The sequence below is a fragment of the Lampetra fluviatilis genome, chromosome 74, assembly GCF_964198595.1.
Source record: "Lampetra fluviatilis chromosome 74, kcLamFluv1.1, whole genome shotgun sequence".
NCBI lineage: Eukaryota > Metazoa > Chordata > Hyperoartia > Petromyzontiformes > Petromyzontidae > Lampetra > Lampetra fluviatilis.
Window position 1 is genome coordinate 2,377,778 of NC_136348.1, and position 24,146 is coordinate 2,401,923.

General features: G+C 44.3%; 2 protein-coding genes across 2 annotated transcripts in view; one reads left to right on the top strand and one right to left on the bottom strand.

Annotated features, from left to right (window-relative positions):
* The window catches only part of LOC144953346 (uncharacterized), a 244,395-nt gene that overhangs the window by 107,524 nt on the left and 112,725 nt on the right, over nt 1-24,146 (top strand). Inside the window, 1 exon segment of the mRNA XM_078883908.1 lies at nt 2,820-3,073. Within this exon segment, the coding sequence (XP_078740034.1) occupies nt 2,820-3,073 (254 nt within the window).
* The window catches only part of LOC144953323 (uncharacterized), a 48,460-nt gene continuing 28,977 nt past the window's right edge, over nt 4,664-24,146 (bottom strand). Inside the window, exons 2-4 of the mRNA XM_078883888.1 lie at nt 19,142-19,567; nt 7,074-7,770; nt 4,664-4,716 (exon numbers count right to left, since the gene is read on the bottom strand). Coding sequence (XP_078740014.1) covers nt 4,664-4,716; nt 7,074-7,770; nt 19,142-19,567 — 1,176 coding nt within the window. The remainder of the gene's footprint in view (nt 4,717-7,073; nt 7,771-19,141; nt 19,568-24,146) is intronic.

Consider the following 24,146-nt stretch of genomic DNA (forward strand, 5'->3'; position numbering starts at 1 on the left):
AGAAGGGAAGGCGAGACCAAGTGTGGGCTGAGGTTCACGCCGAGAATGAGAGAGGGGGAGGAACGAGGTTTGGGGCTGTGTTGGCTGGTTGCTGTCTCGTCGTCGTCGTTGCTATATCGTGACGCCTGGGGTCTGAAACCGCGTTAAAGGCTAAATAAAATAACCCTCTGCAGTGTGAGTCCGGAGTCATTACAATTGTAACGATTCATTATTTCACGGGCTAATATTGGGTTTGTGCGATTATTTTACATATTCATATTGAATATTGCTATTTGATGCCATTGAGATGGAACATTCATCCAATAGTGGACAGCTTGATCCTAATACCATCAAGTGTTATTCAAATAATTTTAATCCCATCCTGATTCTGCACCTTCCATTTCACATATCACACCATTGGTTCGCACGTTCATATTACAATCATACATTATACATTCATACATGTTACATACAGACATATAACATTCATGCATATTACATACAGACATGTTACATACTCACGAGCATAGTGTGATTCTTAGAGGACCACGGTGTGAAGCGAATGAGATTCGAATATCACACTTCAATGTACGGTGTTCTAATCTGTAACACTAGTTTATGATGTTATTTTATAGCGTTATAATGTATCGATCATAGCTTATATTGTTAGAGTTCACAACATTATAGTTTACTATAACACTAGATTGTAGTGTTATTTTAAAGCGTTACAATGTCTAGCTCATAGTTTAAAGGATATATTGTTAGAGTTTATAATGTTAGAGTATGCAATGTGAGTTTACAATTTGAGAGTTTGTGGACGTGACCTGTTCTCGTAGGACCCGACACGGATTTGGAAATAATTGCTATGATCATGTCTGAGCTGGGATGAGCGACTAATGTTTACTTTGTTTAATCATAATTGTGTGTAGGTTAGTGCAATCGGGGCTTGGTGAATACTACTCATGAATGAACTCATACTTCTTTCGGATAGAAATTTGAAATCGTGTTTGTAGAACAAGTCGCCTGCCTTTTCTAGACAAGTTTCTTATCTTCATGTGTGTCCGTAAATATACTGCTAAAATACACATCATAGGGAAGGCTGCCTTGTTGGGGAGATTTGACCAGAGGTCTACACCCATTTCAAACCTTTTAAAACAGTCTGCCTCAGCAGCAGACCATGCTGTGCCACCTGACGGACGCTTGTATTGCGCCCGAAACGTCGTGAATTATTTTATAGCTACGTGTCTTTTACTGAAATAACCAAAGAGTATATAATATTATAAACTATGAACTACAATCTATCCATTATAACTCCGTAAAATACTATTAATTGTTATAGTGTATGATCACGTAAATGGAGGTATGGGATTATAATCGCATACAAATCATTAGAATCGCACTGTGCTCATTAGAATCACAGTGTGGTAGTACGAATGGTAAGTGAATATGCGAACACGGGGGTAGGATATGCAGGATTAGAAACGAATTACAATTATTCGAATCCCACTAGCCGGATTAGAATCACACTGTACACTGATGGATGAATGTGTCGTATCAATGGAATCGAATCGCTATATACAGCATATATATACACGTACAAAGATTATAACAATCGCACATTATAACATCTATACAATACACATGATTTAAAAAAACGTATTTAAACATTTCTATTCATTTTTTTTAAAACTGAGAATGTCGTTGTCCATGTGGGGAGATGGAGCGCAGTGGATCGTATCGTCTAAGCTGCTTTTCGGAATCCGTGTGATACCCCAGTCACATCGCCTAACTCCAGTTGCAGCACATTACCCAAGCTACATCTCACCAACAAGGCAGCCTTACCGATGCTGTGCATTATGTTTATGGGATAAAAGAGGTGTGTATTTTCCCATACGCCTTGCCCAAAAAGACTGATTGTCCGCTTAACAGCCTAGCCTGTAAACCACCATTGGTGATAGTATTGTTTGAGAGCAGCTAATAAAGTGGCTTTGGCGACTTTAATAGCTGCTGGTGGCTGGCCAAACCATGCCTCGCTGTTTGTCTCCTGAGTGATGACGGATACAAACCTGACCAAGCGGAGACCATGTACCAGATCGGATTTTGGTTACTGATGTTAGAGTGATTGTGTTGCAAGTGTGGTCACTACGCGTCTGTACGTGCTCACTCCCGAAGCTCGGCGATTTTTGGCAACGCCACGGGGCTGCATTCACTTTAAATCGAGGACAATGGAGGGCATGGGGAACGTGTTTTTCCATTTATTCAAATTAAGCGCACAATTACACACTGAGATGCACTTACATATTCATGCATGAAGCACAATGGGCATATTACACTTCGGTATGTTAATAAACATGCGGATTATACCTTCCAAAATTAACAATCGAATGCGAATATCATGAAAGACAAAGGATTGGATCCTAGGGGGGAGTTATAAGGCGGCTCAGAAACAGTGCTCAATGCCATTTCGAGAGGGAACTTGATGAGGTTGGACGCTCGACTCGTCGCTCTGCTGATCGCCCTTCAACCGCGAGACAACGCAGCCTGGCGAGCACAATTGCTGTGTCGACAGTTAGGCGACTTTGCGTCGGGAGAGTTCGTGGCGACATCTTCAGACGGGTTCCAGACATCGATATACCTTGAATCTCCAAGTAAGTGTCTATTTTCGCGGAACGTGTTCGTTGTCAAATTAGCGGGATTTTTTTGCGTCTCGCTTAGACGCGAGTGTCGTTCTTGTTTTAGCAGTTAACGAAATCTAAAACTCAACGCTAAACATCCTTGCGGCCGATAGCGTACTACGCTCACATGGAGCAGAGACGCTCTCCACAGCCCCACGCACACAGAGCCAAGAAGCAATTCAATTGCTCTGTGTGTGGGAAGTCCTTTTCATGGCCATCACATCTTCAGAGACACCAGATAACACACACGGGCGAGAAGCCGTTCCTGTGCTCTGTGTGTGGGAAGGCATTTGCACAGTCATCAACTCTTCATAGTCATCGGAAAACACACACTGGTGAGAAGCCATTCCGGTGCCCTGTGTGTGGGAAGACATTTGCACACTCATCACATCTTCAGAAGCACCAGAGAACACACACGGGCGTGAAGCCATTTTTGTGCTCTGTGTGTGGGAAGGCATTTTCACAGTCGTCAAATCTTAACAGGCATCAGAAGGTCCACAAAGTATAGAAAACTGAAATCAAAAGCTGAAATTCAAGGTGCTGCAATGATTCCTGAAGAAGTTTCTATCTTCGATCCCATGCAGTTGGATCCCGAGAGATGGCTGGATGTAATGGAGTGGCTCGAGAGTCAACCAGAGAGCTCGGGGTGACTGAAAAAATATTATGTCATGTGGTTATACCTTTTAATCCGTATCGAGTACTTTTTTGGTTATAATTTTGACCATTTTAGTTTTACAGTTTTTTTTGTTTAATTACGTGCACAGTGGTGGTTTGTAATTTTATCGGATTACTTGCCGAAGTGGTGTGATGAGCACTGGTTGTGAAAGGTTTCAATTGTAGTCGTTCAGTGTTCCTGTTGAGCTAAAGTTGGAATGCGTCTGTAGGTACATCTTTACTCAACATTTTAAACGGTTTTTTTCAAGTATATGGCTTTTTTTGATTGGTATTAATCGACTTTAGATAGCCGATTTCAGGATGTACATTGATGACGCGTTCGTTGGATATATGGCCTTGACTTCAACATAGACGCACAGTGAACAAATGTGGTGAACTAATATGGAAATCATGGGGAATGATACTTTAACGCTTTGGTATTCCTGGAACGGAAATGGTTTGCATTGTACTGGAAATGTGTGAACATAGGACGTAATAAATATTCCCTTCGAGTTTTGACGTAAAAATGATTGCAGATGAATAAAAACGTATTTTTAACAAATGTTTGTCCGGTCTTTATTTTATAATGTTCCTAGAAAAACATGTTCAGAGAATTCTAGATTTGAAGCTTTCGTGACTGCAAGGAATCATCTTCTTAGGTTTTTTCGGTAAAGTCACGTAGGTAAAACATCAAAATGAATGAAAATAAAATAAAATAAAAAATCACGACGTTTCGGAGGCAACACAAGTCTCCGTCATCAGGTGGGACCGTCACAGCCAGATTAGCTGCTAATCTTTACCGAAAAAACCTAAGAAGATGTTCAGAGAATTTCAGGTGGAGGATCTCCATCACACAAGTGTGCCCTTAACCGGCAGAATATTGGCTGTCTACCCGATTAACACGTGTTCCTTGATAGACAAATCCTAAAAACAGACAACACACGCACGTTAGTAGCGGTTAGAAGAAATCAACACCTAGCACCTTCAACTATACACATTATACATCCAACTCGTAAATGGAGCGGTATATGACAGCCTTCGCTGCTGTCGACGGGGCCAAGCAGCGAGTGTTTAACGCCATTGTTTGAGAAACCGTGTCATCACCCGGTCACAGCGCTTACCCAAACTGCATCTCCCCAACAAGGCAGCCTTCCCTATGCTGTGTATTTTAGCAGTTTATTTACGGACGCACTTGAAGATAACAATTCGTCTAGAAAAGTCAGGCGACTTGTCCTACCAACAGGATTTCAAATTTCTACCGAAAGAAGTATGAGTTCATTCATGAGTAGTATTAATAAGCCCCGATAGCACTAACCTACACACAGTTATGATTAAATAAAGTAAACATTAGTCGCTCATCCCAGCTCAGACATGATCATAGCAATTATTTCCAAATCCGCGTCGGGTCCTACGAGAACAGGGCACGTCCACAAACTTTCAAATTGTAAACTCACATTGCATACTATAACATTATAAACTCTTCTTGGTTCTTTCGGTAAAGTCACGTAGAAGGGAAGTTAAAAAATAATAAAAATAAAATAATTCTCACGACGTTTCGGCTACAACGCAAGCAGCCATCTTCAGGTGAAGAATGAAACACTGCCAAGCTTGGAGCGTATATATAAGCTGGGTTGGAGGTGAAAGAAGAGCGCCTTGACAAAATAATTTGCATATCAAGAGGAATTTAGCATATTTATGGGAAATGCGTAGGAGGTGGGCGGGGGGGTTTCAAAGTCATATTATGCCCATGCATTATGCACGATTAGCAGCATCCAAGGTAGGGGGTAGCATTAACGAAAGGAGGGAATGTTAATAGTATGTAGAAGCAATGAAACATGTCAATGGGAGAGCGGTGAAAGGAGACCCGCAGCGGAGCAAATAATGCATTCCCTGTGGAGAACACAAGATACACAGTCAATGCCAGTGAGTGGACTGCCGTCTGAAAGTCACCGTAAACGTGAACAACAATCAGTTAAGATCCGAAATGGTTTATTACGTCCTTCCAATGATTGTTGAGCCAGAATCTATCTTCTCGGTTGAAATTGTCTCTGTGTTTGTATATGTGGATCGCCTCATGAACGAATCTCTCATGGTAGCCAGATGGCCTGCAGAGAACCTCTGTCTTGGAGAAGTCAATGTCATGTGAGCCTACTGAATTGTAACAGTGATCTGCCACGGCTGAGGTGTTTGTCCTACCGTGTTTCAGGTCTGCTTTATGTTCACGGATGCGGTCCGAGACATGTCGTTTGGTTTCTCCAATGTAACTGCTACCACAGAGGCAACTTAGTTTGTAGACGCCAGGGTACTGTATGTCTGGAACCACGTCTTTTACAGACGGGACCAGATCACGGATTTTATGTACTGTGTTGAATCGGACCTGTATCTAAGAATCACACTATGCTCGTGAGTATGAAACATGTCTGTATGTAATATGCATGAATGTAATATGTCTGTATGTAACATGTTTGCATTTAATGTGTATGTATGTAATATGGACGTGGCGAACCAAGACTCAATGTTATCCGGTGAAATAATGAATCATTACAATTGTAATGACTCCGGACTCAGACTGCAGAGGGTTCTTTGATTTAGCATTTAACGCGGCTTAGGACCAAGGCGTCACGATATATCAACGACGACGACGAGACAGCAACCAGCCAACACAGCTTCAAACCTCGTTCCTCCCCCTCTCTCATTCTCGGCGTGAACCTCCGCCCACACTTGGTCTCGCCTTCCCTTCTCGAACTCTCTTTATCTTGTTGTCACCAATTGTCCCTTAGTTGACGCACTGTCTACCTGTCCCCCACTGCCCATAGAAGCACGTGTTCCCGCCGCCCCGAGTTCTTTTCATTAGCTGATTGCGCTCTGGTGGGGAAAGGTCCTCGTTCTGAATCGTTTCGCAACGTTCAGGTCCAGAATACCGAAGTATACTCGGGATTAGGGAATGGTAGGTTGAGAAACGATAAACAACGGGGACCTTTCCCCTCAAGATGCTGCCGGTTAAGGGCACACTTGTGTGACGGAGATCCTACACCTGAAATTCTCTGAACATGTTTTTGCTAGGAACATTATAAATGAAGACCGGACAAAACACTTGTTAAAAATACGTTTTTATTCATCAGCAATAATTTTTACGTCAAAACTCGAAGGGAATATTTATTATGTCCTATGTTCACACATTTCCAGTACAATGCAAACCATTTCCGTTCCAGGAATACCAAAGCGTTAAAGTTTCATTCCCCATGATTACCTTATTAGTTCACCACATTTGTTCACTGTGCGTCTATGTCAAGGCCATATATCCAACGAACGCGTCATCAATGTACATCCTGAAATCGTATATCTAAAGTCGATTAATACCAATCAAAAAAAGGTATATACTTGAAAAAAATCGTTTAAAATGTTGAGTAAAGATGTACCTACAGACGCATTCCAACTTTAGCTCAACAGGAACACTTAACGACTACAATCGAACCCTCTCACAACCAGTGCTCATCACACCATTTCGGCAAGTAATCCGATAACATTACAAACCACCACTGTGCACGTAATTAAACTCTCACAAACTGTAAAACTAAAATGGTCAAAATTACACACAAAAGTACTCGATACGGATTAAAAGGTATAACCACGTGACATAATATTTTTTCAGTCACCCCGAGCTCTCGATTTGATCCTCGAGCCACTCCATTACATCCAGCCATCTTTCGGGATCCAACTGCATGGGATCGAAGGTGGAAACTTCTTCAGGACTCATTGCAGCACCTTGAATTTCAGCTTTTGATTTCAGTTTCCTATCATTGTGGACTTTCTGATGCCTGTTCATGGTTGATGAGTGTGTAAAGGCCTTCCCACACACAGGGCACAGGAATGGCTTCTCGCCCGTGTGTGTTCTATGGTGACTCTGAAGATGTGATGAGTTTGCAAATTTCTTCCCACACACAGGGCACAGGAATGGCTTCTCGCCCGTGTGTGCTCTCTGATGAATTTGAAGATGTGATGACTGTGCAAATGTCTTCCCACACACAGGGCACAAGAACGGCTTCTCGCCCGTGTGTGTTCTCTGATGGTTCTGAAGAGTTGACGAGTGTGCAAATGTCTTACCACACACAGGGCACAGGAATGGCTTCTCACCCGTGTGTGTTTTCTTATGATCTTGAAGAGTTGATGACTGTGCAAATGTCTTCCCACACACAGAGCACGGGAATGGCTTCTCACCAGTGTGTGTTCTCTGGTGACTCTGAAGATTTGACGAGTGTGCAAATGTCTTCCCACACACAGGGCACAGGAATGGCTTCTCGCCCGTGTGTGTTCTCTGATGAGTTTGAAGAGTTGACGAGTGTGCAAATGCCTTCCCACACACAGAACACAGGAACGGCTTCTCGCCCGTGTGTGTTCTTTGGTGTCTATGAAGATGTGATGGCTGTGAAAATGACTTCTCACACACAGAGCAATTGAATTGCTTCTTGCCTCCGTGTGCGTGGGGCTGTGGAGAGCGTCTCTGCTCCATGTGAGCGTAGTAACAGCAGCGGTGTTATCGAGTAAAAAGTACGCTATCGGCCGCAAGGATGTTTAGCGTTGAGTTTTGGATTTTGTTAACTGCTAAAACAAGAACGACACTCGCGTCTAAACGAGAGGCAAAACAAATCCCGCTAATTTGACGACGAACACGTTCAAGAATTTATCTGCGAAAATAGACACTTACTTGGAGATTCACGGTATATCGATGTCTGGAACCCGTCTGAAGATGTCGCCACGAACTCTCCCGACGCAATGTCGCCTAACTGTCGACACAGCAATTGTGCTCGCCAGGCTGCGTTATCTCGCGGTTGAAGGGCGATCAGCAGTGCGACGAGTCGAGCGTCCAACCTCATCAAGTTCCCTCTCGAAATGGCATTGACCTCTGCTTCTGAGCCGCCTTATAACTCCCCCCCCCCTAGGATCCAATCCTTTGTCTTTCAGGATATTTGCATTCGATTGTTAATTTTGGAAGGCACAATCCGCATGTCTATTAACATACCGAAGGGTAATGTGCCCATTGTGCTTCATGCATGCATATGTAAGTGCATCTCAGTGTGTAATTGTGCGCTATTTTGAATAAAAACTTTGTCCTCGATTTAAAGTGAATGCAGAGAAATTAGCATGTAACTTTAGAAAAGGAAGAGAGCGGCCTTCTCGACGAGGGAGTGAAACCCAATAGGTAATATTCTTTTACAGCGTTACAATGGATAGGTTGTAGTTCATAGGTTATAATATTATGTTTCACTATGATAGAGCTTAACATGTGAGAGTATACAATATCAGAGTTGATCAAACGCGACGATCAAGGGCGTCAATCGCGTGAGTGTGATCAGAGGCTTTAATCAAAGGCGTCATCCCATCACGGAACACCACCTCCCTGCGTATATCACAGCAACAGAAGCAACTACAGCAGCAACAACAGCAGCGACAACAACAGCAGCAACATCACATTTCGAGGGCGACGCAGCTACTTCCGATTCTGCTGCCCAGCTGTTTGTAGTCGGGACCTGCTCTCGCAGGACCCCAGACGTCTTTGGAAATGATTGCGATGATCATGTCTGAGCTGAGAATTAAGTCACTCAAGATTACTTTGTTTAACCATAACTTTATTTAGTTTAGTGTCATAGGGGCTCTGTGAATACTACTCATGAATGAAATCACACTCCTGTATGACCAACATTGTACTAAATTTGGTTTATCGAGTAGAACAAGGCACGTGCCACGTCCAGACGAATTCTTATCAACAACAGTGTCCTTAAATATGATGCTAAAATAAATGTTAACACTGGATTAAACGTGCACCTCTTAACCCCTCCCTCGCATTTACGACTAATGATGTGCATTTGCACATAACATACATTCAAGCACAATAAAATGCTAATACGACCATGTCCTGGAAACCATGGCAAGGTCATCCCATGAGGACTGCCTGGATGAAAACCAGCATGGAAGGGGCCCAGTGTGGGGCCAGCTATGCTAATGGAATAGTCCCGTGTGTGTGTGTGATGTGAGGTCTCCTGGCAGCAGTCATTCTCCGCTGTAGTCCTGGCATCTGCTGCTCAGCTTCATTCCACAGCTGTGGTCCCAGTGGCACCGTCTCTCTGGGGAACCGTGTGGTGTGTGTAGCGAGTATCACTGGGTGGGCGGGTAGTGTGGTGATAGTGGTCACGGTTGGCACCGATGCACGACCACCGCCACCACCCCTACTGGGCGGTGGACCTGCCACCACAAAGCAGCACGCGGCGGAGGAGTGAGGCGATCGCTCTCGCCACGCGAGCGACGCCCCCTCGCTTCCTCTTCTTTTCGTGCATCTCCACCTGCACCTCTTCCATCTTTTCCTCCGTCTCATCCTCCTCCATCCCCTCTTCTTCATCCTCCACCACCATCTCCTCCTCTACCTCCTCCTCTTCCTGTACCACCTCCATCTTCTTCTCCTCCGCTAGAACCATATCTTCCTCCTTCATCTCCTCCTCAACTTCCGGCACCACCATCACCACCGTCTTCTCTTCCTCCTCCACCACCATTGTTTCCCCTTTGTCCGTCGTCCCCATGTCCTCCACCACGACCATCTGTTCATCCTTTGTCTCCTTGTCCTCCATCTCCGTATTGTCTTTCTCCTCTCCCTCCGTGTTCTCCTCCATTGTCACCATCACAATCTCGTCCTCCTTTGCCTTCTCTTCCTCCGATTTCTCCTCCTCCTCTGTCTCTACCTCATCCTCCATCATCTCCTTCACCTCTTCCTTCGTCTCCTCCATAACCTCTGTCTTCACTTCAAAGGCCTGGACGAGTGAGGAGGAGGGCTGCACTGGCACAGATCTGTGAAGAGACAACACGACACCGTTTCACCTTCCTGCTACGGCAGGCATCGCCATCTAATAATAATAATAGTTCAATTTGTAACGCGCGCAAATTTGCAGACGTAGTGGCCGCAACTCAGAGGCGCGGAGCCAAGCTCAGAGTCGCTCAAAAGCATAATTGTAGAGGTGAGCTTTTAAGTGTCTCTTGAAGGAGGCGATTGAGGTGATGCTGCGAATGTGCAGAGGGATATCGTTCCAGACTGTTGGTTCTGCCACCGAGAAGCGGCGCATAGACATGACCATCCTGGATCTTGGTATCGAGAGGAGGTCGTGAGTCGCGCTGCGCAGGCATCTGCCGTGTGCTGAGCTGCAAGTTGTCAATAATGAAGAAAAGTACGGCGGGCAGGCGATATGAAGGCATCGTCCGTGGGTGGAATGTGTGGCGGATTAATTCGAGCTGAATAGAAACCGCAATAACGACATGGCCAGTGAGTGTGCTTAGTATTGGTGCTGTCATTCTCATGGCGCCAGGCTATCCTTGAGATAGGTGCAGCTGTGTCTCACACATACTGCTGTAGCTTCACAGTAGTGGGTGGCGTTGCTGTGCAAATTTAACTGAATAATTTGAAGTGACATTATTTTGGCTCTTTCAGTAAAGTCACGTAGGTATAAAATATAGTAAATTAAATCACAACGTTTCGATTGCAACACAGGCAATCATCATCAGGTGAGAAAACCACAGCAAGAAACGTTCTTGCAATAACAACATGGCCATCGAAACGTCGTGATTTAATTAATTTGATTTCATACCTACGTGAATTTACCGAAATAACCAAAGAGTATGGATCCCTGTAGTCACGAAAACTTCAAATCTAGATTGACATGTTTCTATATGTGTATTCTAATTGACCCCTTGCACATGATGTCCTAAGCATTTCAAATGGCATCCGTAGAGATCCTGAACGTCCACTGTGACGGAATGGGTGTGGATCTGTGTGGTCAATGCAGCAGCAATAATAGCCAAGGCGGGAAGCAAGATCTGAACTGTAATGGTGAAGAATGAGTACACGACAATTTGGTCGCTTCAACACATCCACGATTTCAAAAAAGTGTCCGTCAGTGATTTGTGGTCGAGAGAGCCACCTCCCTGGACGTCGAAGGCATCTCAGAGTGCATTGCATGCGATGAGCCTCTCGCATCTCTCATCTCATCGCGTTTTAAATTGAACACCCCTCTCATTGGTAGCTGTCGCTGTGCATTACAAGGCGACTTGGCAGCTGGCCTGGAAACAGGCGATATACAGCGAAAATCTCACGGTGGATGGAGGGTTAAATGCTGAAGATATGTCCACTTTGTTACGTGGTCTAACCCAAAAACCAATTATGAAAAATAAATCTGTCCACAGTATAGCGGAATGTACACGTGGGGTTTGCAGTGTCTGTGAATTTTGAGAGCGCGACAGGGCTTGAGCACCTGTGCGTCACAGCAACATTGACCTGGCTTTGATTTCCACGTTTGGCCACATTCTCCGTGTGGATTATGCAGTCACCTGTTCTGGGAAGGTTTTGCAGCTTTCTCCCTGTTACTGAACCCACACAAGCAATGCAAATCGTTCAATTTGGATCGCAAACAGTAGCAACTTTGTTGCAAAATGCGAGCAAACTTGGCAGGATCCTCCTGAAAAAAAGTTTCGTGACCGAGTAAGGCTGATGCTGCGTGAGAAGCATGGCAATAAATGACAAAAATAAACACACAGGGGATGCACACGCAGACTGGTTTACCGTGGCTCAGCGACTCCGGAGTTTTCTTTATCTTCTTGGAAGCCCTCTTCTCCAAAGCTCTGAGCAATTGGGCCCCACACAGGATTGGAGTATGTGGCGGCGGTGGTGGTAGCGGTGGTGGCGGTGGCAGTGGTGGTGGTGCTGCTGGTGGTATCGGTCTGGAGCCATTGTCGCTCGATCTTGGCGAGACGCTCCTCCTCCTCCTCGAGGCGCTTTTGCTCCACAAGACGCTTCTCCTCCATCAAGTGCTCCTCCTCTTGACGCTTCACTTCAACGAGGCGCTTCTCCTGCATGAGACGTTTCTCCTCGAGGAGCTTCACCTTGCGAAAGCGCCTCTCCTCAAGACGCTTCTTCTTCTTCTCGAGACGCTTCAGCTCTATGAGACGCTTCACCTCAAAGAGGCGATTCTCCTCCATGAGGCGCTTCTCTTCCTCGACCCGCTGCACCTCAATGAGGCGCTGCTCCTCGACAAGGCGCTTCTCTTCTTCCACCCGCTTCTCCTCCATGAGGCGCTTCTCTTCCTTGACCTGCTTCACATCTATGAGGCGCTTCTCTCCCTCCAGATGCTTCTCCTTGAGACGCTTCACCTCGCGAAGGCGCTTCTCCTCCATGAAGCGCGTTTCTTCAAGGAGGCGCTTTTCCATGACGCATTTCACGTCGTTGAGGATTTTGTTTCGAAGCCACTTCTGCTCCGTTTGGTGCTTCAACTTGGCGAGGTGCTTCACCTCATTGGGGCGCTTCTCTTCCATTGGGCATTTCTCCTTCGCAAGGCGCTTGTCCTCCTGGAGACGCTTCACTCCGCTGAAGTTTTTCACCTCCCCAATGCTCCTCTGTGCACGCGAAGATAAGCACATGACCATTCAGACATGTGCACTCAGGACAACATCCATTCTCGCAGGCACACAAACATGGACGGGCACATACACAAACAAAAATGCATACTGGCACATCTATGTACAGATGAAAACATGCACATTAACTCATGGTATGACGTGATGATGGAGGGATGGAGTGATGGTGTTGGGAGATGGTGTTGTGATATGGAGAGGTGAAATTGTGGAATGTTCTGGAGAGACGGTGCCTTGTGATGGTATTGACGCTTTATGAGGCTCTATGATATTGTATTGATTATCAATTTGAAGCTTTCGTGACTGCAAGGATTCATACTCACGTATGTGACTTCACCGAAAAAACCTAAGAAAGAGTCACATACGTGAATTTACCGAAAAAACTAAGAGTATATTGTATTGAGTTGGTGGTGGTGTGAAGAGATGGTGTGGTGATGTGAGGTGTAGTGATGTTTTGGTGCAATAGTGTGGGAGTGTGGAGAGAATGTGGTGTTTGACCCCCATAGACCCCCATACACACCTTTGGGGAGGGATGGTCGTAGCTTTGGCCTGGGAAAGGGTCCACTTCATCCATAATGTCCCCCCACGTGGTCGACTGGCGCCATGACTCCCGGGCTACGGAAATTAAAATTAATTCAAAAGACGAGTAATGTATTAGAGAACGAAGCACGTGGAGATTCACGGAACTAATTCTGAGATTCTTGTAATTACCTCTTAACACATACCATGACCTGCTGTTGAGAAACATTAGTCACATGGTAGTAAAACATTACAAGTCATATTTTTGTAAGCATGTTGAGATCATTAATTTCATAAAGTTGAGACCCCCGTTTAAACCAATATGGCTGAAACGCAGCTCTAAATCCATGCTGTCTGCCACCCTTGACCGTTTACCTTTTCCCATCAGGGAGCTGCCTCCTCTGCATAAAAGCCACGTGATGCAGGTAACTGGGACTTACCATCATAGTCATCCAATATTTCAGCCCACTTGCGTTGTCTGTCCATGTTTTGTGGTGAAGGAGTCGTTTCTGTTTGATGTTGGAGGGGCTGGAGAGGTTGTAAAAACGCTCAGATTTATCAGCCTTTTGAATCACTCATCCTCACAATTATTCCATATTGACCACTCGCTGTACCAATCAAATCACTTTCGTGCCGTTTGTTTTACAAGTCCACTCACTCGCTTGTTTTCCAACTCACGCGTGCGTCAGATCACTCACTCATCCACCCACGCGAACATGTTTATTCCAACTGCCTATTGCATTAAACATAATCGCCAAACATAACCGTGATGTTTAACCTCTAATCCAGACAAGCATGTTGATGCACAGCCCATTTGTATTAATCTACTGCTTGATAATGGCCCCCCTATGTCTTGTAGGTCATTGGGGTCAAATGACAATACTTAAATTATCTGTTATAACCCGAGAATGACGTCACTGGTCACGTGATGTCAGAGGTACCGTCCATGTGGCTGTGACGTCACAGATAGGAGACGTCTATGGCAGCAGCTAGGGTCTGAACTAAAAGGCAGACTCCTCCCCCGTGTTGGATAACATTCAAAACATGTAATGCAGGACACAATTATGCAGGCAATCAGAACACAATAATTATAGACATGTTAATCATATTATATGAGATTTAAACAGGTTAGTTATGAACGTTTTAAATGTTGACTTGCTTTGGGTCTAAACAATGACAGTAACAGCAACATATCAGAGCATGCCAAGTAACCTAACTAATAGTCTTAATTTGGTTGCAGAAAATCCAAATACCAACATACACAAAAATAATGAAGCTTTAGTTTGTAGTCAAAACGTGCAATAAAAATAAACAACATACATCGTCAACAGGGATGCTCTCACCTCGTTGAGAATTCGCTCTGCAAAGGCTTCTTCTGCTGCTCACTCGTGCGCATTCCTCTCGACTGCGGGTGGAGGCGTGGCTATGACGTAACAGAGGTGACGTCACTACAGCGAGGCTCCGCCCCCACGCGCTTGGCGGGCGCTCCACGTGGTGCAGTGCGGGTGTTGTGCGTCACCGGAAACAGCAGAGTCCTCGGTTCGACATTAAACATTTGCCCCCTCGCTTTGTGCTGTCTTTGATGTCACCGTTACTGCGGCGAGGACTGAAGCGATGCCTGGCCATCAGGCCTGGCATATACCTAGGCCTCAGGCTTCATATTTGTTCGTAGTTATTTTTTGTTTAATTGGAATTATTCATTTGCATTTCATTAATTACATTTCAAGCGTATAAACACCATCCCATTGGTTTATTTAGTTTTAAATTCAGGTTTGTAGTATAGTTATTGATCTGTAGTTATATTTAAGTGAGTGAGGTGGTTGTACTAAGTGTGAATTTGAGTTACATGTAAAGTATTATTGTGTAAAGGATTTGTCTGTGTGCAACTATCCTGGCAGTGGTAATATGGGCTTTTTATAATTAAGTTGTTAATGAGATTGTTTATTTGTATGTGTCTGTTATCTACCTCTGTGTCAGGTTACATATCTATGTTTGTAGCTGTGTGTGTTTGTTATTTATGATGGGTGGTGATGATGATGTTTCTTGATAATGGATGGTGGTGATGATGATGATGGGTGGTGATTATGAAGGGTTGTAATGATGATGGGTGGTGATGATGTGTAGTGATTATGATGGGTGGTAGTGATGATGATGGGTGGTGGTAATGATTGAGGAGGTTATGATGATGGGTGGTGATATTTATGGGTGGTGATGATGATGAGTTGTTGTGATTATGGGTGTTGATGATGATGGATGATTGGTGGTGGTTATGATGAATGTTGGTTGTGATGGTTGGGTGGTGGTGGTGACGATGGTTGATGATGGTGAGTTGATAGTGATAATGATGATAATGGGTGTTGATACTCATTAATTTGTGTTGATAATTATGGGTGGTGATGAGTAAATGAGCAACCACCCGACACATAACAGCAACAGAAGTAACTAAAGCAGCACCAATAACAGCAGCGACAACAGCAGCAGCAACAACACATTTTGAGGGCGACGCAACTACTTCTGATTCTGCTGTTTCTGGTGCTCGACTAACTGTAGCCAGGCCCTGCTCTCGCGGGACCAACCCACACGTCTTCGGAAATTATTGCGATGATCATGTCTGAGCTGAAAATTACGTGAATAAACGTTACTTTGTTTAACCATAACTGTGTGTAGGTTAGTATCTGGGGGTTCAGCGAATACTACTCATGAAATAACTCGTACTCCTTTATGACCGACATTGTACTAATTTTGGTTGATCGAGACGAACACTGGATTAAACATGCACCTCTTAACCCCTGCCTCGCATTTACCACGAATAATTTGCATTTACACATACCATACAGTCAAGCACAGTAAAATGCTAATAAGACAATATTGTTATTCTAGGAATTTGAATTCGATTCTAACCCTGCACTCCCACAGTTCGCATATCCAACCCCCGGGTCGATTGAACGTCAGCTTTCTTTTATATGAGCAGATTGCGATTTTAATACTTCTAATGAGATTCGAATACCGTATCCATAAATTGCCTAAATATGAAAATGTGTCATTAAACTCGCCACCACCCACACACCCAATTAGTAAGGTTTGTCACGTAAACCGGACATGCTAATTCGTTACTAGTCCAGCACAATGGTGTGATGGAGAGCCAAGCCACAACATTTACAATCTGAGTATGACGTTTCGCCAGTAATTACAACAATCTTCATTAGGCGACGGCCAGTTTTGTGGAGAAGTGCTCCTGTTTCGTTCCGTAAATAGAGAGGTAGATGTGATGACAAACGTGTGTGCTCTTCTTGCGCGAAGTGGGGGAGGGGGGGTGTTAATGGATACATATATATATATGGCTATGGGTACCCATTACCGTTTGGGTTATTTACATGGTAATCAACGTACATTAGGCATGCGAATTAAGTGAGCCCATTGTCCTTGTGCTTCCTGTCGATTGTGTGTACTAAAATAGCCGTGCCAACGGTAATCCCAATTGAAGAATAGTGACCGGAATAGACATGCTTTAGTAACGAATTGTCATGTTCTGTATTAGTGACAATCCTTACTATTTTCATGTGGCGGGTTTAACAAAATATATTTTTTCCTTGCGCAATTTAACCCACAAACCTGTTCGATTGAACATATACTATACATATTTATTAGCAGAGTGCTATTCAATACTTCTAATGAGATTTTAATACCGTACCTCCGTTAATGGTGTAATAAATTATTAAACCAGTTTATAGTAGTTTAATGTTTAGTGCTATCGTTTATAATGTTACAGTTGACATGTTATAGAGTACATGTGATCTCCAGTCTACTTCGGGATTAGGGACCAGAATGCTGCGAAACGATTTATAACGGGGCCATTCGCCTCTAGGAACATGTTTATGGGGAGACAGCCAAGATACTGCTGGTTAAAGGCAGACTTGTGTGACGGAGATTAGCGACTACTACTGAAGAATTATCTATCATTTATGATAGAATTTGTCATAATTTTGGTTGATTACGGAGAACAAGACACCTGCTATGTTGACGAATTCTTAGTACATATAGTGTACTTACCTATATTGCAAAAATATCGTTAACACTAGAATAAACTTGCAGTTCTTAGCCATCTCATCACGTTGCTTCAAAGATGCTCTAGGTTGAGTGTCCTGATGTGGTCTGAAGCATTTACTGTGATTAAATTGAAGCATTCAAAGCGGTCCACAACCCTGAATTGTGCAGCTTGGAATAATGGAGGATTTCGCATTAATTTTGTTGTTGTTTTTTTACCTGAGGCCATAATTAGGAGGTACATCACAAGCGAAAGCGATAGTATTTGCCAAGAATATCTTCATTAGTCGAGAACGAAAGTAGGAAGTTTAAATGGTGTCATATACCGCCTAATTTTCGAGTTGGATCTTTGGGGCTGTATAATGTGTAAAGTTGAAGGTGCTAGGTGTTGTCTTCTTCTAACAGCTACTAACGTGCGTGTGGTCTGTTTTTAGGATTTATCCATTGCTGCTGTTAGCTTTGTCGTGCGCATTTCTTGTTGAGTTCTGCCACTTTAGTGTTGCAGTTTGTTAAATAATTCGCCACGTGAGCGTGATGTTTTGCTTAGTGGGAATTTCGCTTTGTTACAATTTGTGATTGTTATAATAATTGTAACGATTCATAAGCTCATGAGCTTATAATGTGTTTGTGCGTCAATTTATGAATAGAAAACTGTCTATTGTTCTTCGATACCATTGAGATGTAACATTCATCCAGCAGTGAAAATCGTGATTCTATAACGACCGTAGTGTAATTGTAATGATTTTAATCCGATCCTTGCAAGTACACTATACATACATATGAGCAAAGTGCTATTCTAATAAGACCACACTGTGATTCTACTGCTTATAATGAGATTCTAATACCTTACCTCCGTTTAGATCGTTCTAAATTAAAACACTAGTTTATAGTCTTTTTATGTTTAGTATTATCGTTTATAGTGTTACAGTTTACATGTTATAGAGTACAGTGTATCCCCGGCATACTTCGGGATTAAGGACTGGTACGTTCAGAAACGATTAACTACGGGGACCTTTCCCCTCAAGGAACACGTGTTAATCGGGTAGACAGCCAAGATGCTGCCGGTTAAGGGCACACTTGTGTGACGGAGATCCTCCACCTGAAACTCGCTTAACATGTTTTTGCTAGGAACATTATAAAATAAAAAACGGACAAATATTTGTTAAAAATACGTTTTTATTCATCTGCAATCATTTTTAAGTCAAAACTCGAAGGGAATATTTATTATGTCCTATGTTCACACATTTCTAGTATAATGCAAGCCATTTCCGTTCCAGGAATACCAAAGCGTTAAAGTATCATTCTCCATGATTTCCTTATTAGTTCACCACATTGGTTCACTGTGCGTCTATGTTGAAGTCAAGGCCAAGTCAAGTCGATTAATACCAACCAAAAAAAGCTATATACTATAAAACTTTAAAATGTTGAGTAAAGATATACCTCCAGACGCATTCCAACTATAGCTCAACAGGAACACTTAACGACTACAATTGAACCCTCTCACAACCAGTGCTCATCACACCACTTCGGCAAGTAATCCGATAACATTACAAACCACCACTGTGCACGTCATTAAACTCTCACAGAAACTGTTAAACTAAAATTACACACAAAAGTACTCGATACGGCTTAATAGGTATAACCACATGACGTAACATTTTTTCAGTCACCCCGAGCTCTCTGGTTGACTCTCGAGCCACTCCATTACATCCAGCCATCTCTCAGGATCCAACTGCATGGGACTCATTGCAGCACCTTGAATTTCAGCTTTTGATTTCAGTTTCCTATCATTGTGGACCTTCTGATGCCTGTTAAGAGTTGACGAATGGCTTCTCGCCCGTGTGTGTTCTCTGATGACTTTTAAGAGTTGATGAGTCTGCAAATGTCTTCCCACACACAGGGCACAGGAATGGCTTCTCGCCCGTGTGTGTTCTCTGATGACTTTTAAGAGTTGATGAGTCTGCAAATGCCTTCCCACACACATGGCACAGGAATGGCTTCTCACCCGTGTGTGTTCTCTGGTGAGTTTGAAGAGTTGATGACTGTGCAAATGCCTTCCCACACACAGGGCACAGGAATGGCTTCTCGCCCGTGTGTGTTCTCTGATGACTTTTAAGAGTTGATGAGTCTGCAAATGTCTTCCCACACACAGAGCACAGGAATGGCTTCTCGCCCGTGTGTGTTTTCTGGTGGCTCTGAAGATGTGATGGCCATGAAAAGGACTTACCACACACAGAGCAATTGAATGGCTTCTTGTCTACGTGTGCGTTGGGCTGTGGAGAGCGTTTCTGCTCCATGTGAGCGTAGTAACAGCAGTTTTGTTATCGAGTCAAAAGTACGCTTTCGGCCGAAAGGATGTTTAGCGTTGAGTTTTGGATTTTGTTAACTGCTAAAACAAGAACGACACTCGCGTCTAACCGAGACGCAAAAAAATCCCGCTAATTTGACGATGAACACGTTTGAGAGTTTATCCGCGAAAAAAATACTTACTTGGAGATTCACGATATATATCGGTGTCTGAAACCCGTCTGAAGATGTCGCCACGAACTCTCCCGACGCAAAGTCGCCTAACTGTCGACACAGCAATTGTGCTCGCCAGGCTGCGTTGTCTCGCGGTTGAAGGGCGATCAGCAGAGCGACGAGTCGAGCGTCCAACCTCATCAAGTTCCCTCTCGAAATGGCATTGAGCTCTGCTTCTGAGCCGCCTTATAACTCCCCCCCTAGGATCCAATCCTTTGTCTTTCAGGATATTTGCATTCGATTGTTAATTTTTGAAGGTACAATCCGCATGTTTATTTACATACCGAAGAGTAATGTGCCCATTGTGCTTCATACATGAATATGTAAGTGGATCTCAGTGTGTAATTGTGCGCTTATTTTGAATAAATGGAAAAACTTTGTCCTCGATTTAAAGTGAATGCAGAGAAATTGGCATGTAACGTTAGAAAAGGAGGAAAGCGGCCTTCTCGACGAGGGAGTGAAACCCAATAGGTAATATTCTTTTACAGCGTTACAATGGATAGGTTGTAGTTCATAGGTTATAATATTATGTTTCACTATGATAGAGCTTAACATGTGAGAGTCTACAATATCAGAGTTGATCAAACGCGACGATCAAGGGCATCAATCGGGTGAGTTTGATCAGAGGCTTTAATCAAAGGCGTCGTCCCATCAAGGAACACCACTTCCCTGCCTATATCACAGCAACAGAAGCAACAACAGCAGCAACAACAGCAGCGACAACAACAGCAGCAACATCACATTTCGAGGGCAACGCAGCTACTTCCGATTCTGCCGCCCAGCTGTTTGTAGTCGGGACCTGCTCTCGCAGGACCCCACACGTCTTTGGAAATGATTGCGATGATCATGTCTGAGCTGAGAATTAAGTCACTCAAGATTACTTTGTTTAACCATAACTTTAGGTAGGTTAGTGTCATAGGGGCTCTGTGAATACTACTCATGAATGAAATCACACTCCTGTATGACCAACATTGTACTAAATTTGGTTGATCGAGTAGAACAAGGCACGTGCTACGTCCAGACGAATTCTTATCAACAACAGTGTCCTTAAATATGATGCTAAAATAAATGTTAACACTGGATTAAACGTGCACCTCTTAACCCCTCCCTCACATTTACGACTAATGATGTGCATCTTCTTAGGTTTTTTCGGTAAAGTCACGTAGAAAGTAAAATAAAATAAAAAACAAAAATCACGACGTTTCGGAGGCAACACAAGTCTCCATCATCAGGTGGGACCGTCACAGCCAGATTAGCTGTATCAAGTGAGGCAATGATTCAAGATGTAATCCCTTGAATCATTGCCTCACTTGATACAGCTAATCTGGCTGTGACGGTCCCACCTGATGACGGAGACTTGTGTTGCCTCCGAAACGTCGTGATTTTTGTTTTTATTTTATTTTACTTTCTACGTGACTTCACCGAAAAAACCTAAGAAGATGATTCCTTGCAGTCACGAAAGCTTCAAATCTAGAATTAATGATGTGCATTTGCACATAACATACATTCAAGCACAATAAAATGCTAATACGACCATGTCCTGGAAACCATGGCAAGGTCATCCCATGAGGACTGCCTGGATGAAAACCAGCATGGAAGGGGCCCAGTGTGGGGCCAGCTATGCTAATGGAATAGTCCCGTGTGTGTGTGTGATGTGAGGTCTCCTGGCAGCAGTCATTCTCCGCTGTAGTCCTGGCATCTGCTGCTCAGCTTCATTCCACAGCTGTGGTCCCAGTGGCACCGTCTCTCTGGGGAACCGTGTGGTGTGTGTAGCGAGTATCACGGGGTGGGTGGGTAGTGTGGTGATAGTTGTCACGGTTGGCACCGATGCACGACCACCGCCACCACCCCTACTGGGCGGTGGACCTGCCACCACAAAGCAGCACGCGGCGGAGGAGTGAGGCGATCGCTCTCGCCACGCGAGCGACGCCCCCTCGCTTCCTCTTCTTTTCGTGCATCTCCACCTGCACCTCTTCCATCTTTTCCTCCGTCTCATCCTCCTCCATCCCCTCTTCTTCATCCTCCACCACCATCTCCTCCTCTACCTCCTCCTCTTCCTGTGCCACCTCCATCTTCTTCTCCTCCGCTAGAACCATCTCTTCCTCCTTCATCTCCTCCTCAACTTCCGGCACCACCATCACCACCGTCTTCTCTTCCTCCTCCACCACCATTGTTTCCCCTTTGTCCGTCGTCCCCATGTCCTCCACCACGACCATCTGTTCATCCTTTGTTGTCTCCTTGTCCTCCATCTCCGTATTGTCTTTCTCCTCTCCCTCCGTGTTCTCCTCCATTGTCACCATCACAATCTCGTCCTCCTTTGCCTTCTCTTCCTCCGATTTCTCCTCCTCCTCTGTCTCTACCTCATCCTCCATCATCTCCTTCACCTCTTCCTTCGTCTCCTCCATAACCTCTGTCTTCACTTCAAAGGCCTGGACGAGTGAGGAGGAGGGCTGCACTGGCACAGATCTGTGAAGAGACAACACGACACCGTTTCACCTTCCTGCTACGGCAGGCATCGCCATCTAATAATAATAATAGTTCAATTTGTAACGCGCGCAAATTTGCAGACGTAGTGGCCGCAACTCAGAGGCGCGGAGCCAAGCTCAGAGTCGTTCAAAAGCATAATTGTAGAGGTGAGCTTTTAAGTGTCTCTTGAAGGAGGCGATTGAGGTGATGCTGCGAATGTGCAGAGGGATATCGTTCCAGACTGTTGGTTCTGCCACCGAGAAGCGGCGCATAGACATGACCATCCTGGATCTTGGTATCGAGAGGAGGTCGTGAGTCGCGCTGCGCAGGCATCTGCCGTGTGCTGAGCTGCAAGTTGTCAATAATGAAGAAAAGTACGGCGGGCAGGCGATATGAAGGCATCGTCCGTGGGTGGAATGTGTGGCGGATTAATTCGAGCTGAATAGAAACCGCAATAACGACATGGCCAGTGAGTGTGCTTAGTATTGGTGCTGTCATTCTCATGGCGCCAGGCTATCCTTGAGATAGGTGCAGCTGTGTCTCACACATACTGCTGTAGCTTCACAGTAGTGGGTGGCGTTGCTGTGCAAATTTAACTGAATAATTTGAAGTGACATTATTTTGGCTCTTTCAGTAAAGTCACGTAGGTATAAAATATAGTAAATTAAATCACAACGTTTCGATTGCAACACAGGCAATCATCATCAGGTGAGAAAACCACAGCAAGAAACGTTCTTGCAATAACAACATGGCCATCGAAACGTCGTGATTTAATTAATTTGATTTCATACCTACGTGAATTTACCGAAATAACCAAAGAGTATGGATCCCTGTAGTCACGAAAACTTCAAATCTAGATTGACATGTTTCTATATGTGTATTCTAATTGACCCCTTGCACATGATGTCCTAAGCATTTCAAATGGCATCCGTAGAGATCCTGAACGTCCACTGTGACGGAATGGGTGTGGATCTGTGTGGTCAATGCAGCAGCAATAATAGCCAAGGCGGGAAGCAAGATCTGAACTGTAATGGTGAAGAATGAGTACACGACAATTTGGTCGCTTCAACACATCCACGATTTCAAAAAAGTGTCCGTCAGTGATTTGTGGTCGAGAGAGCCACCTCCCTGGACGTCGAAGGCATCTCAGAGTGCATTGCATGCGATGAGCCTCTCGCATCTCTCATCTCATCGCGTTTTAAATTGAACACCCCTCTCATTGGTAGCTGTCGCTGTGCATTACAAGGCGACTTGGCAGCTGGCCTGGAAACAGGCGATATACAGCGAAAATCTCACGGTGGATGGAGGGTTACATGCTGAAGATATGTCCACTTTGTTACGTGGTCTAACCCAAAAACCAATTATGAAAAATAAATCTGTCCACAGTATAGCGGAATGTACACGTGGGGTTTGCAGTGTCTGTGAATTTTGAGAGCGCGACAGGGCTTGAGCACCTGTGCGTCACAGCAACATTGACCTGGCTTTGATTTCCACGTTTGGCCACATTCTCCGTGTGGATTATGCAGTCACCTGTTCTGGGAAGGTTTTGCAGCTTTCTCCCTGTTACTGAACCCACACAAGCAATGCAAATCGTTCAATTTGGATCGCAAACAGTAGCAACTTTGTTGCAAAATGCGAGCAAACTTGGCAGGATCCTCCTGAAAAAAAGTTTCGTGACCGAGTAAGGCTGATGCTGCGTGAGAAGCATGGCAATAAATGACAAAAATAAACACACAGGGGATGCACACGCAGACTGGTTTACCGTGGCTCAGCGACTCCGGAGTTTTCTTTATCTTCTTGGAAGCCCTCTTCTCCAAAGCTCTGAGCAATTGGGCCCCACAC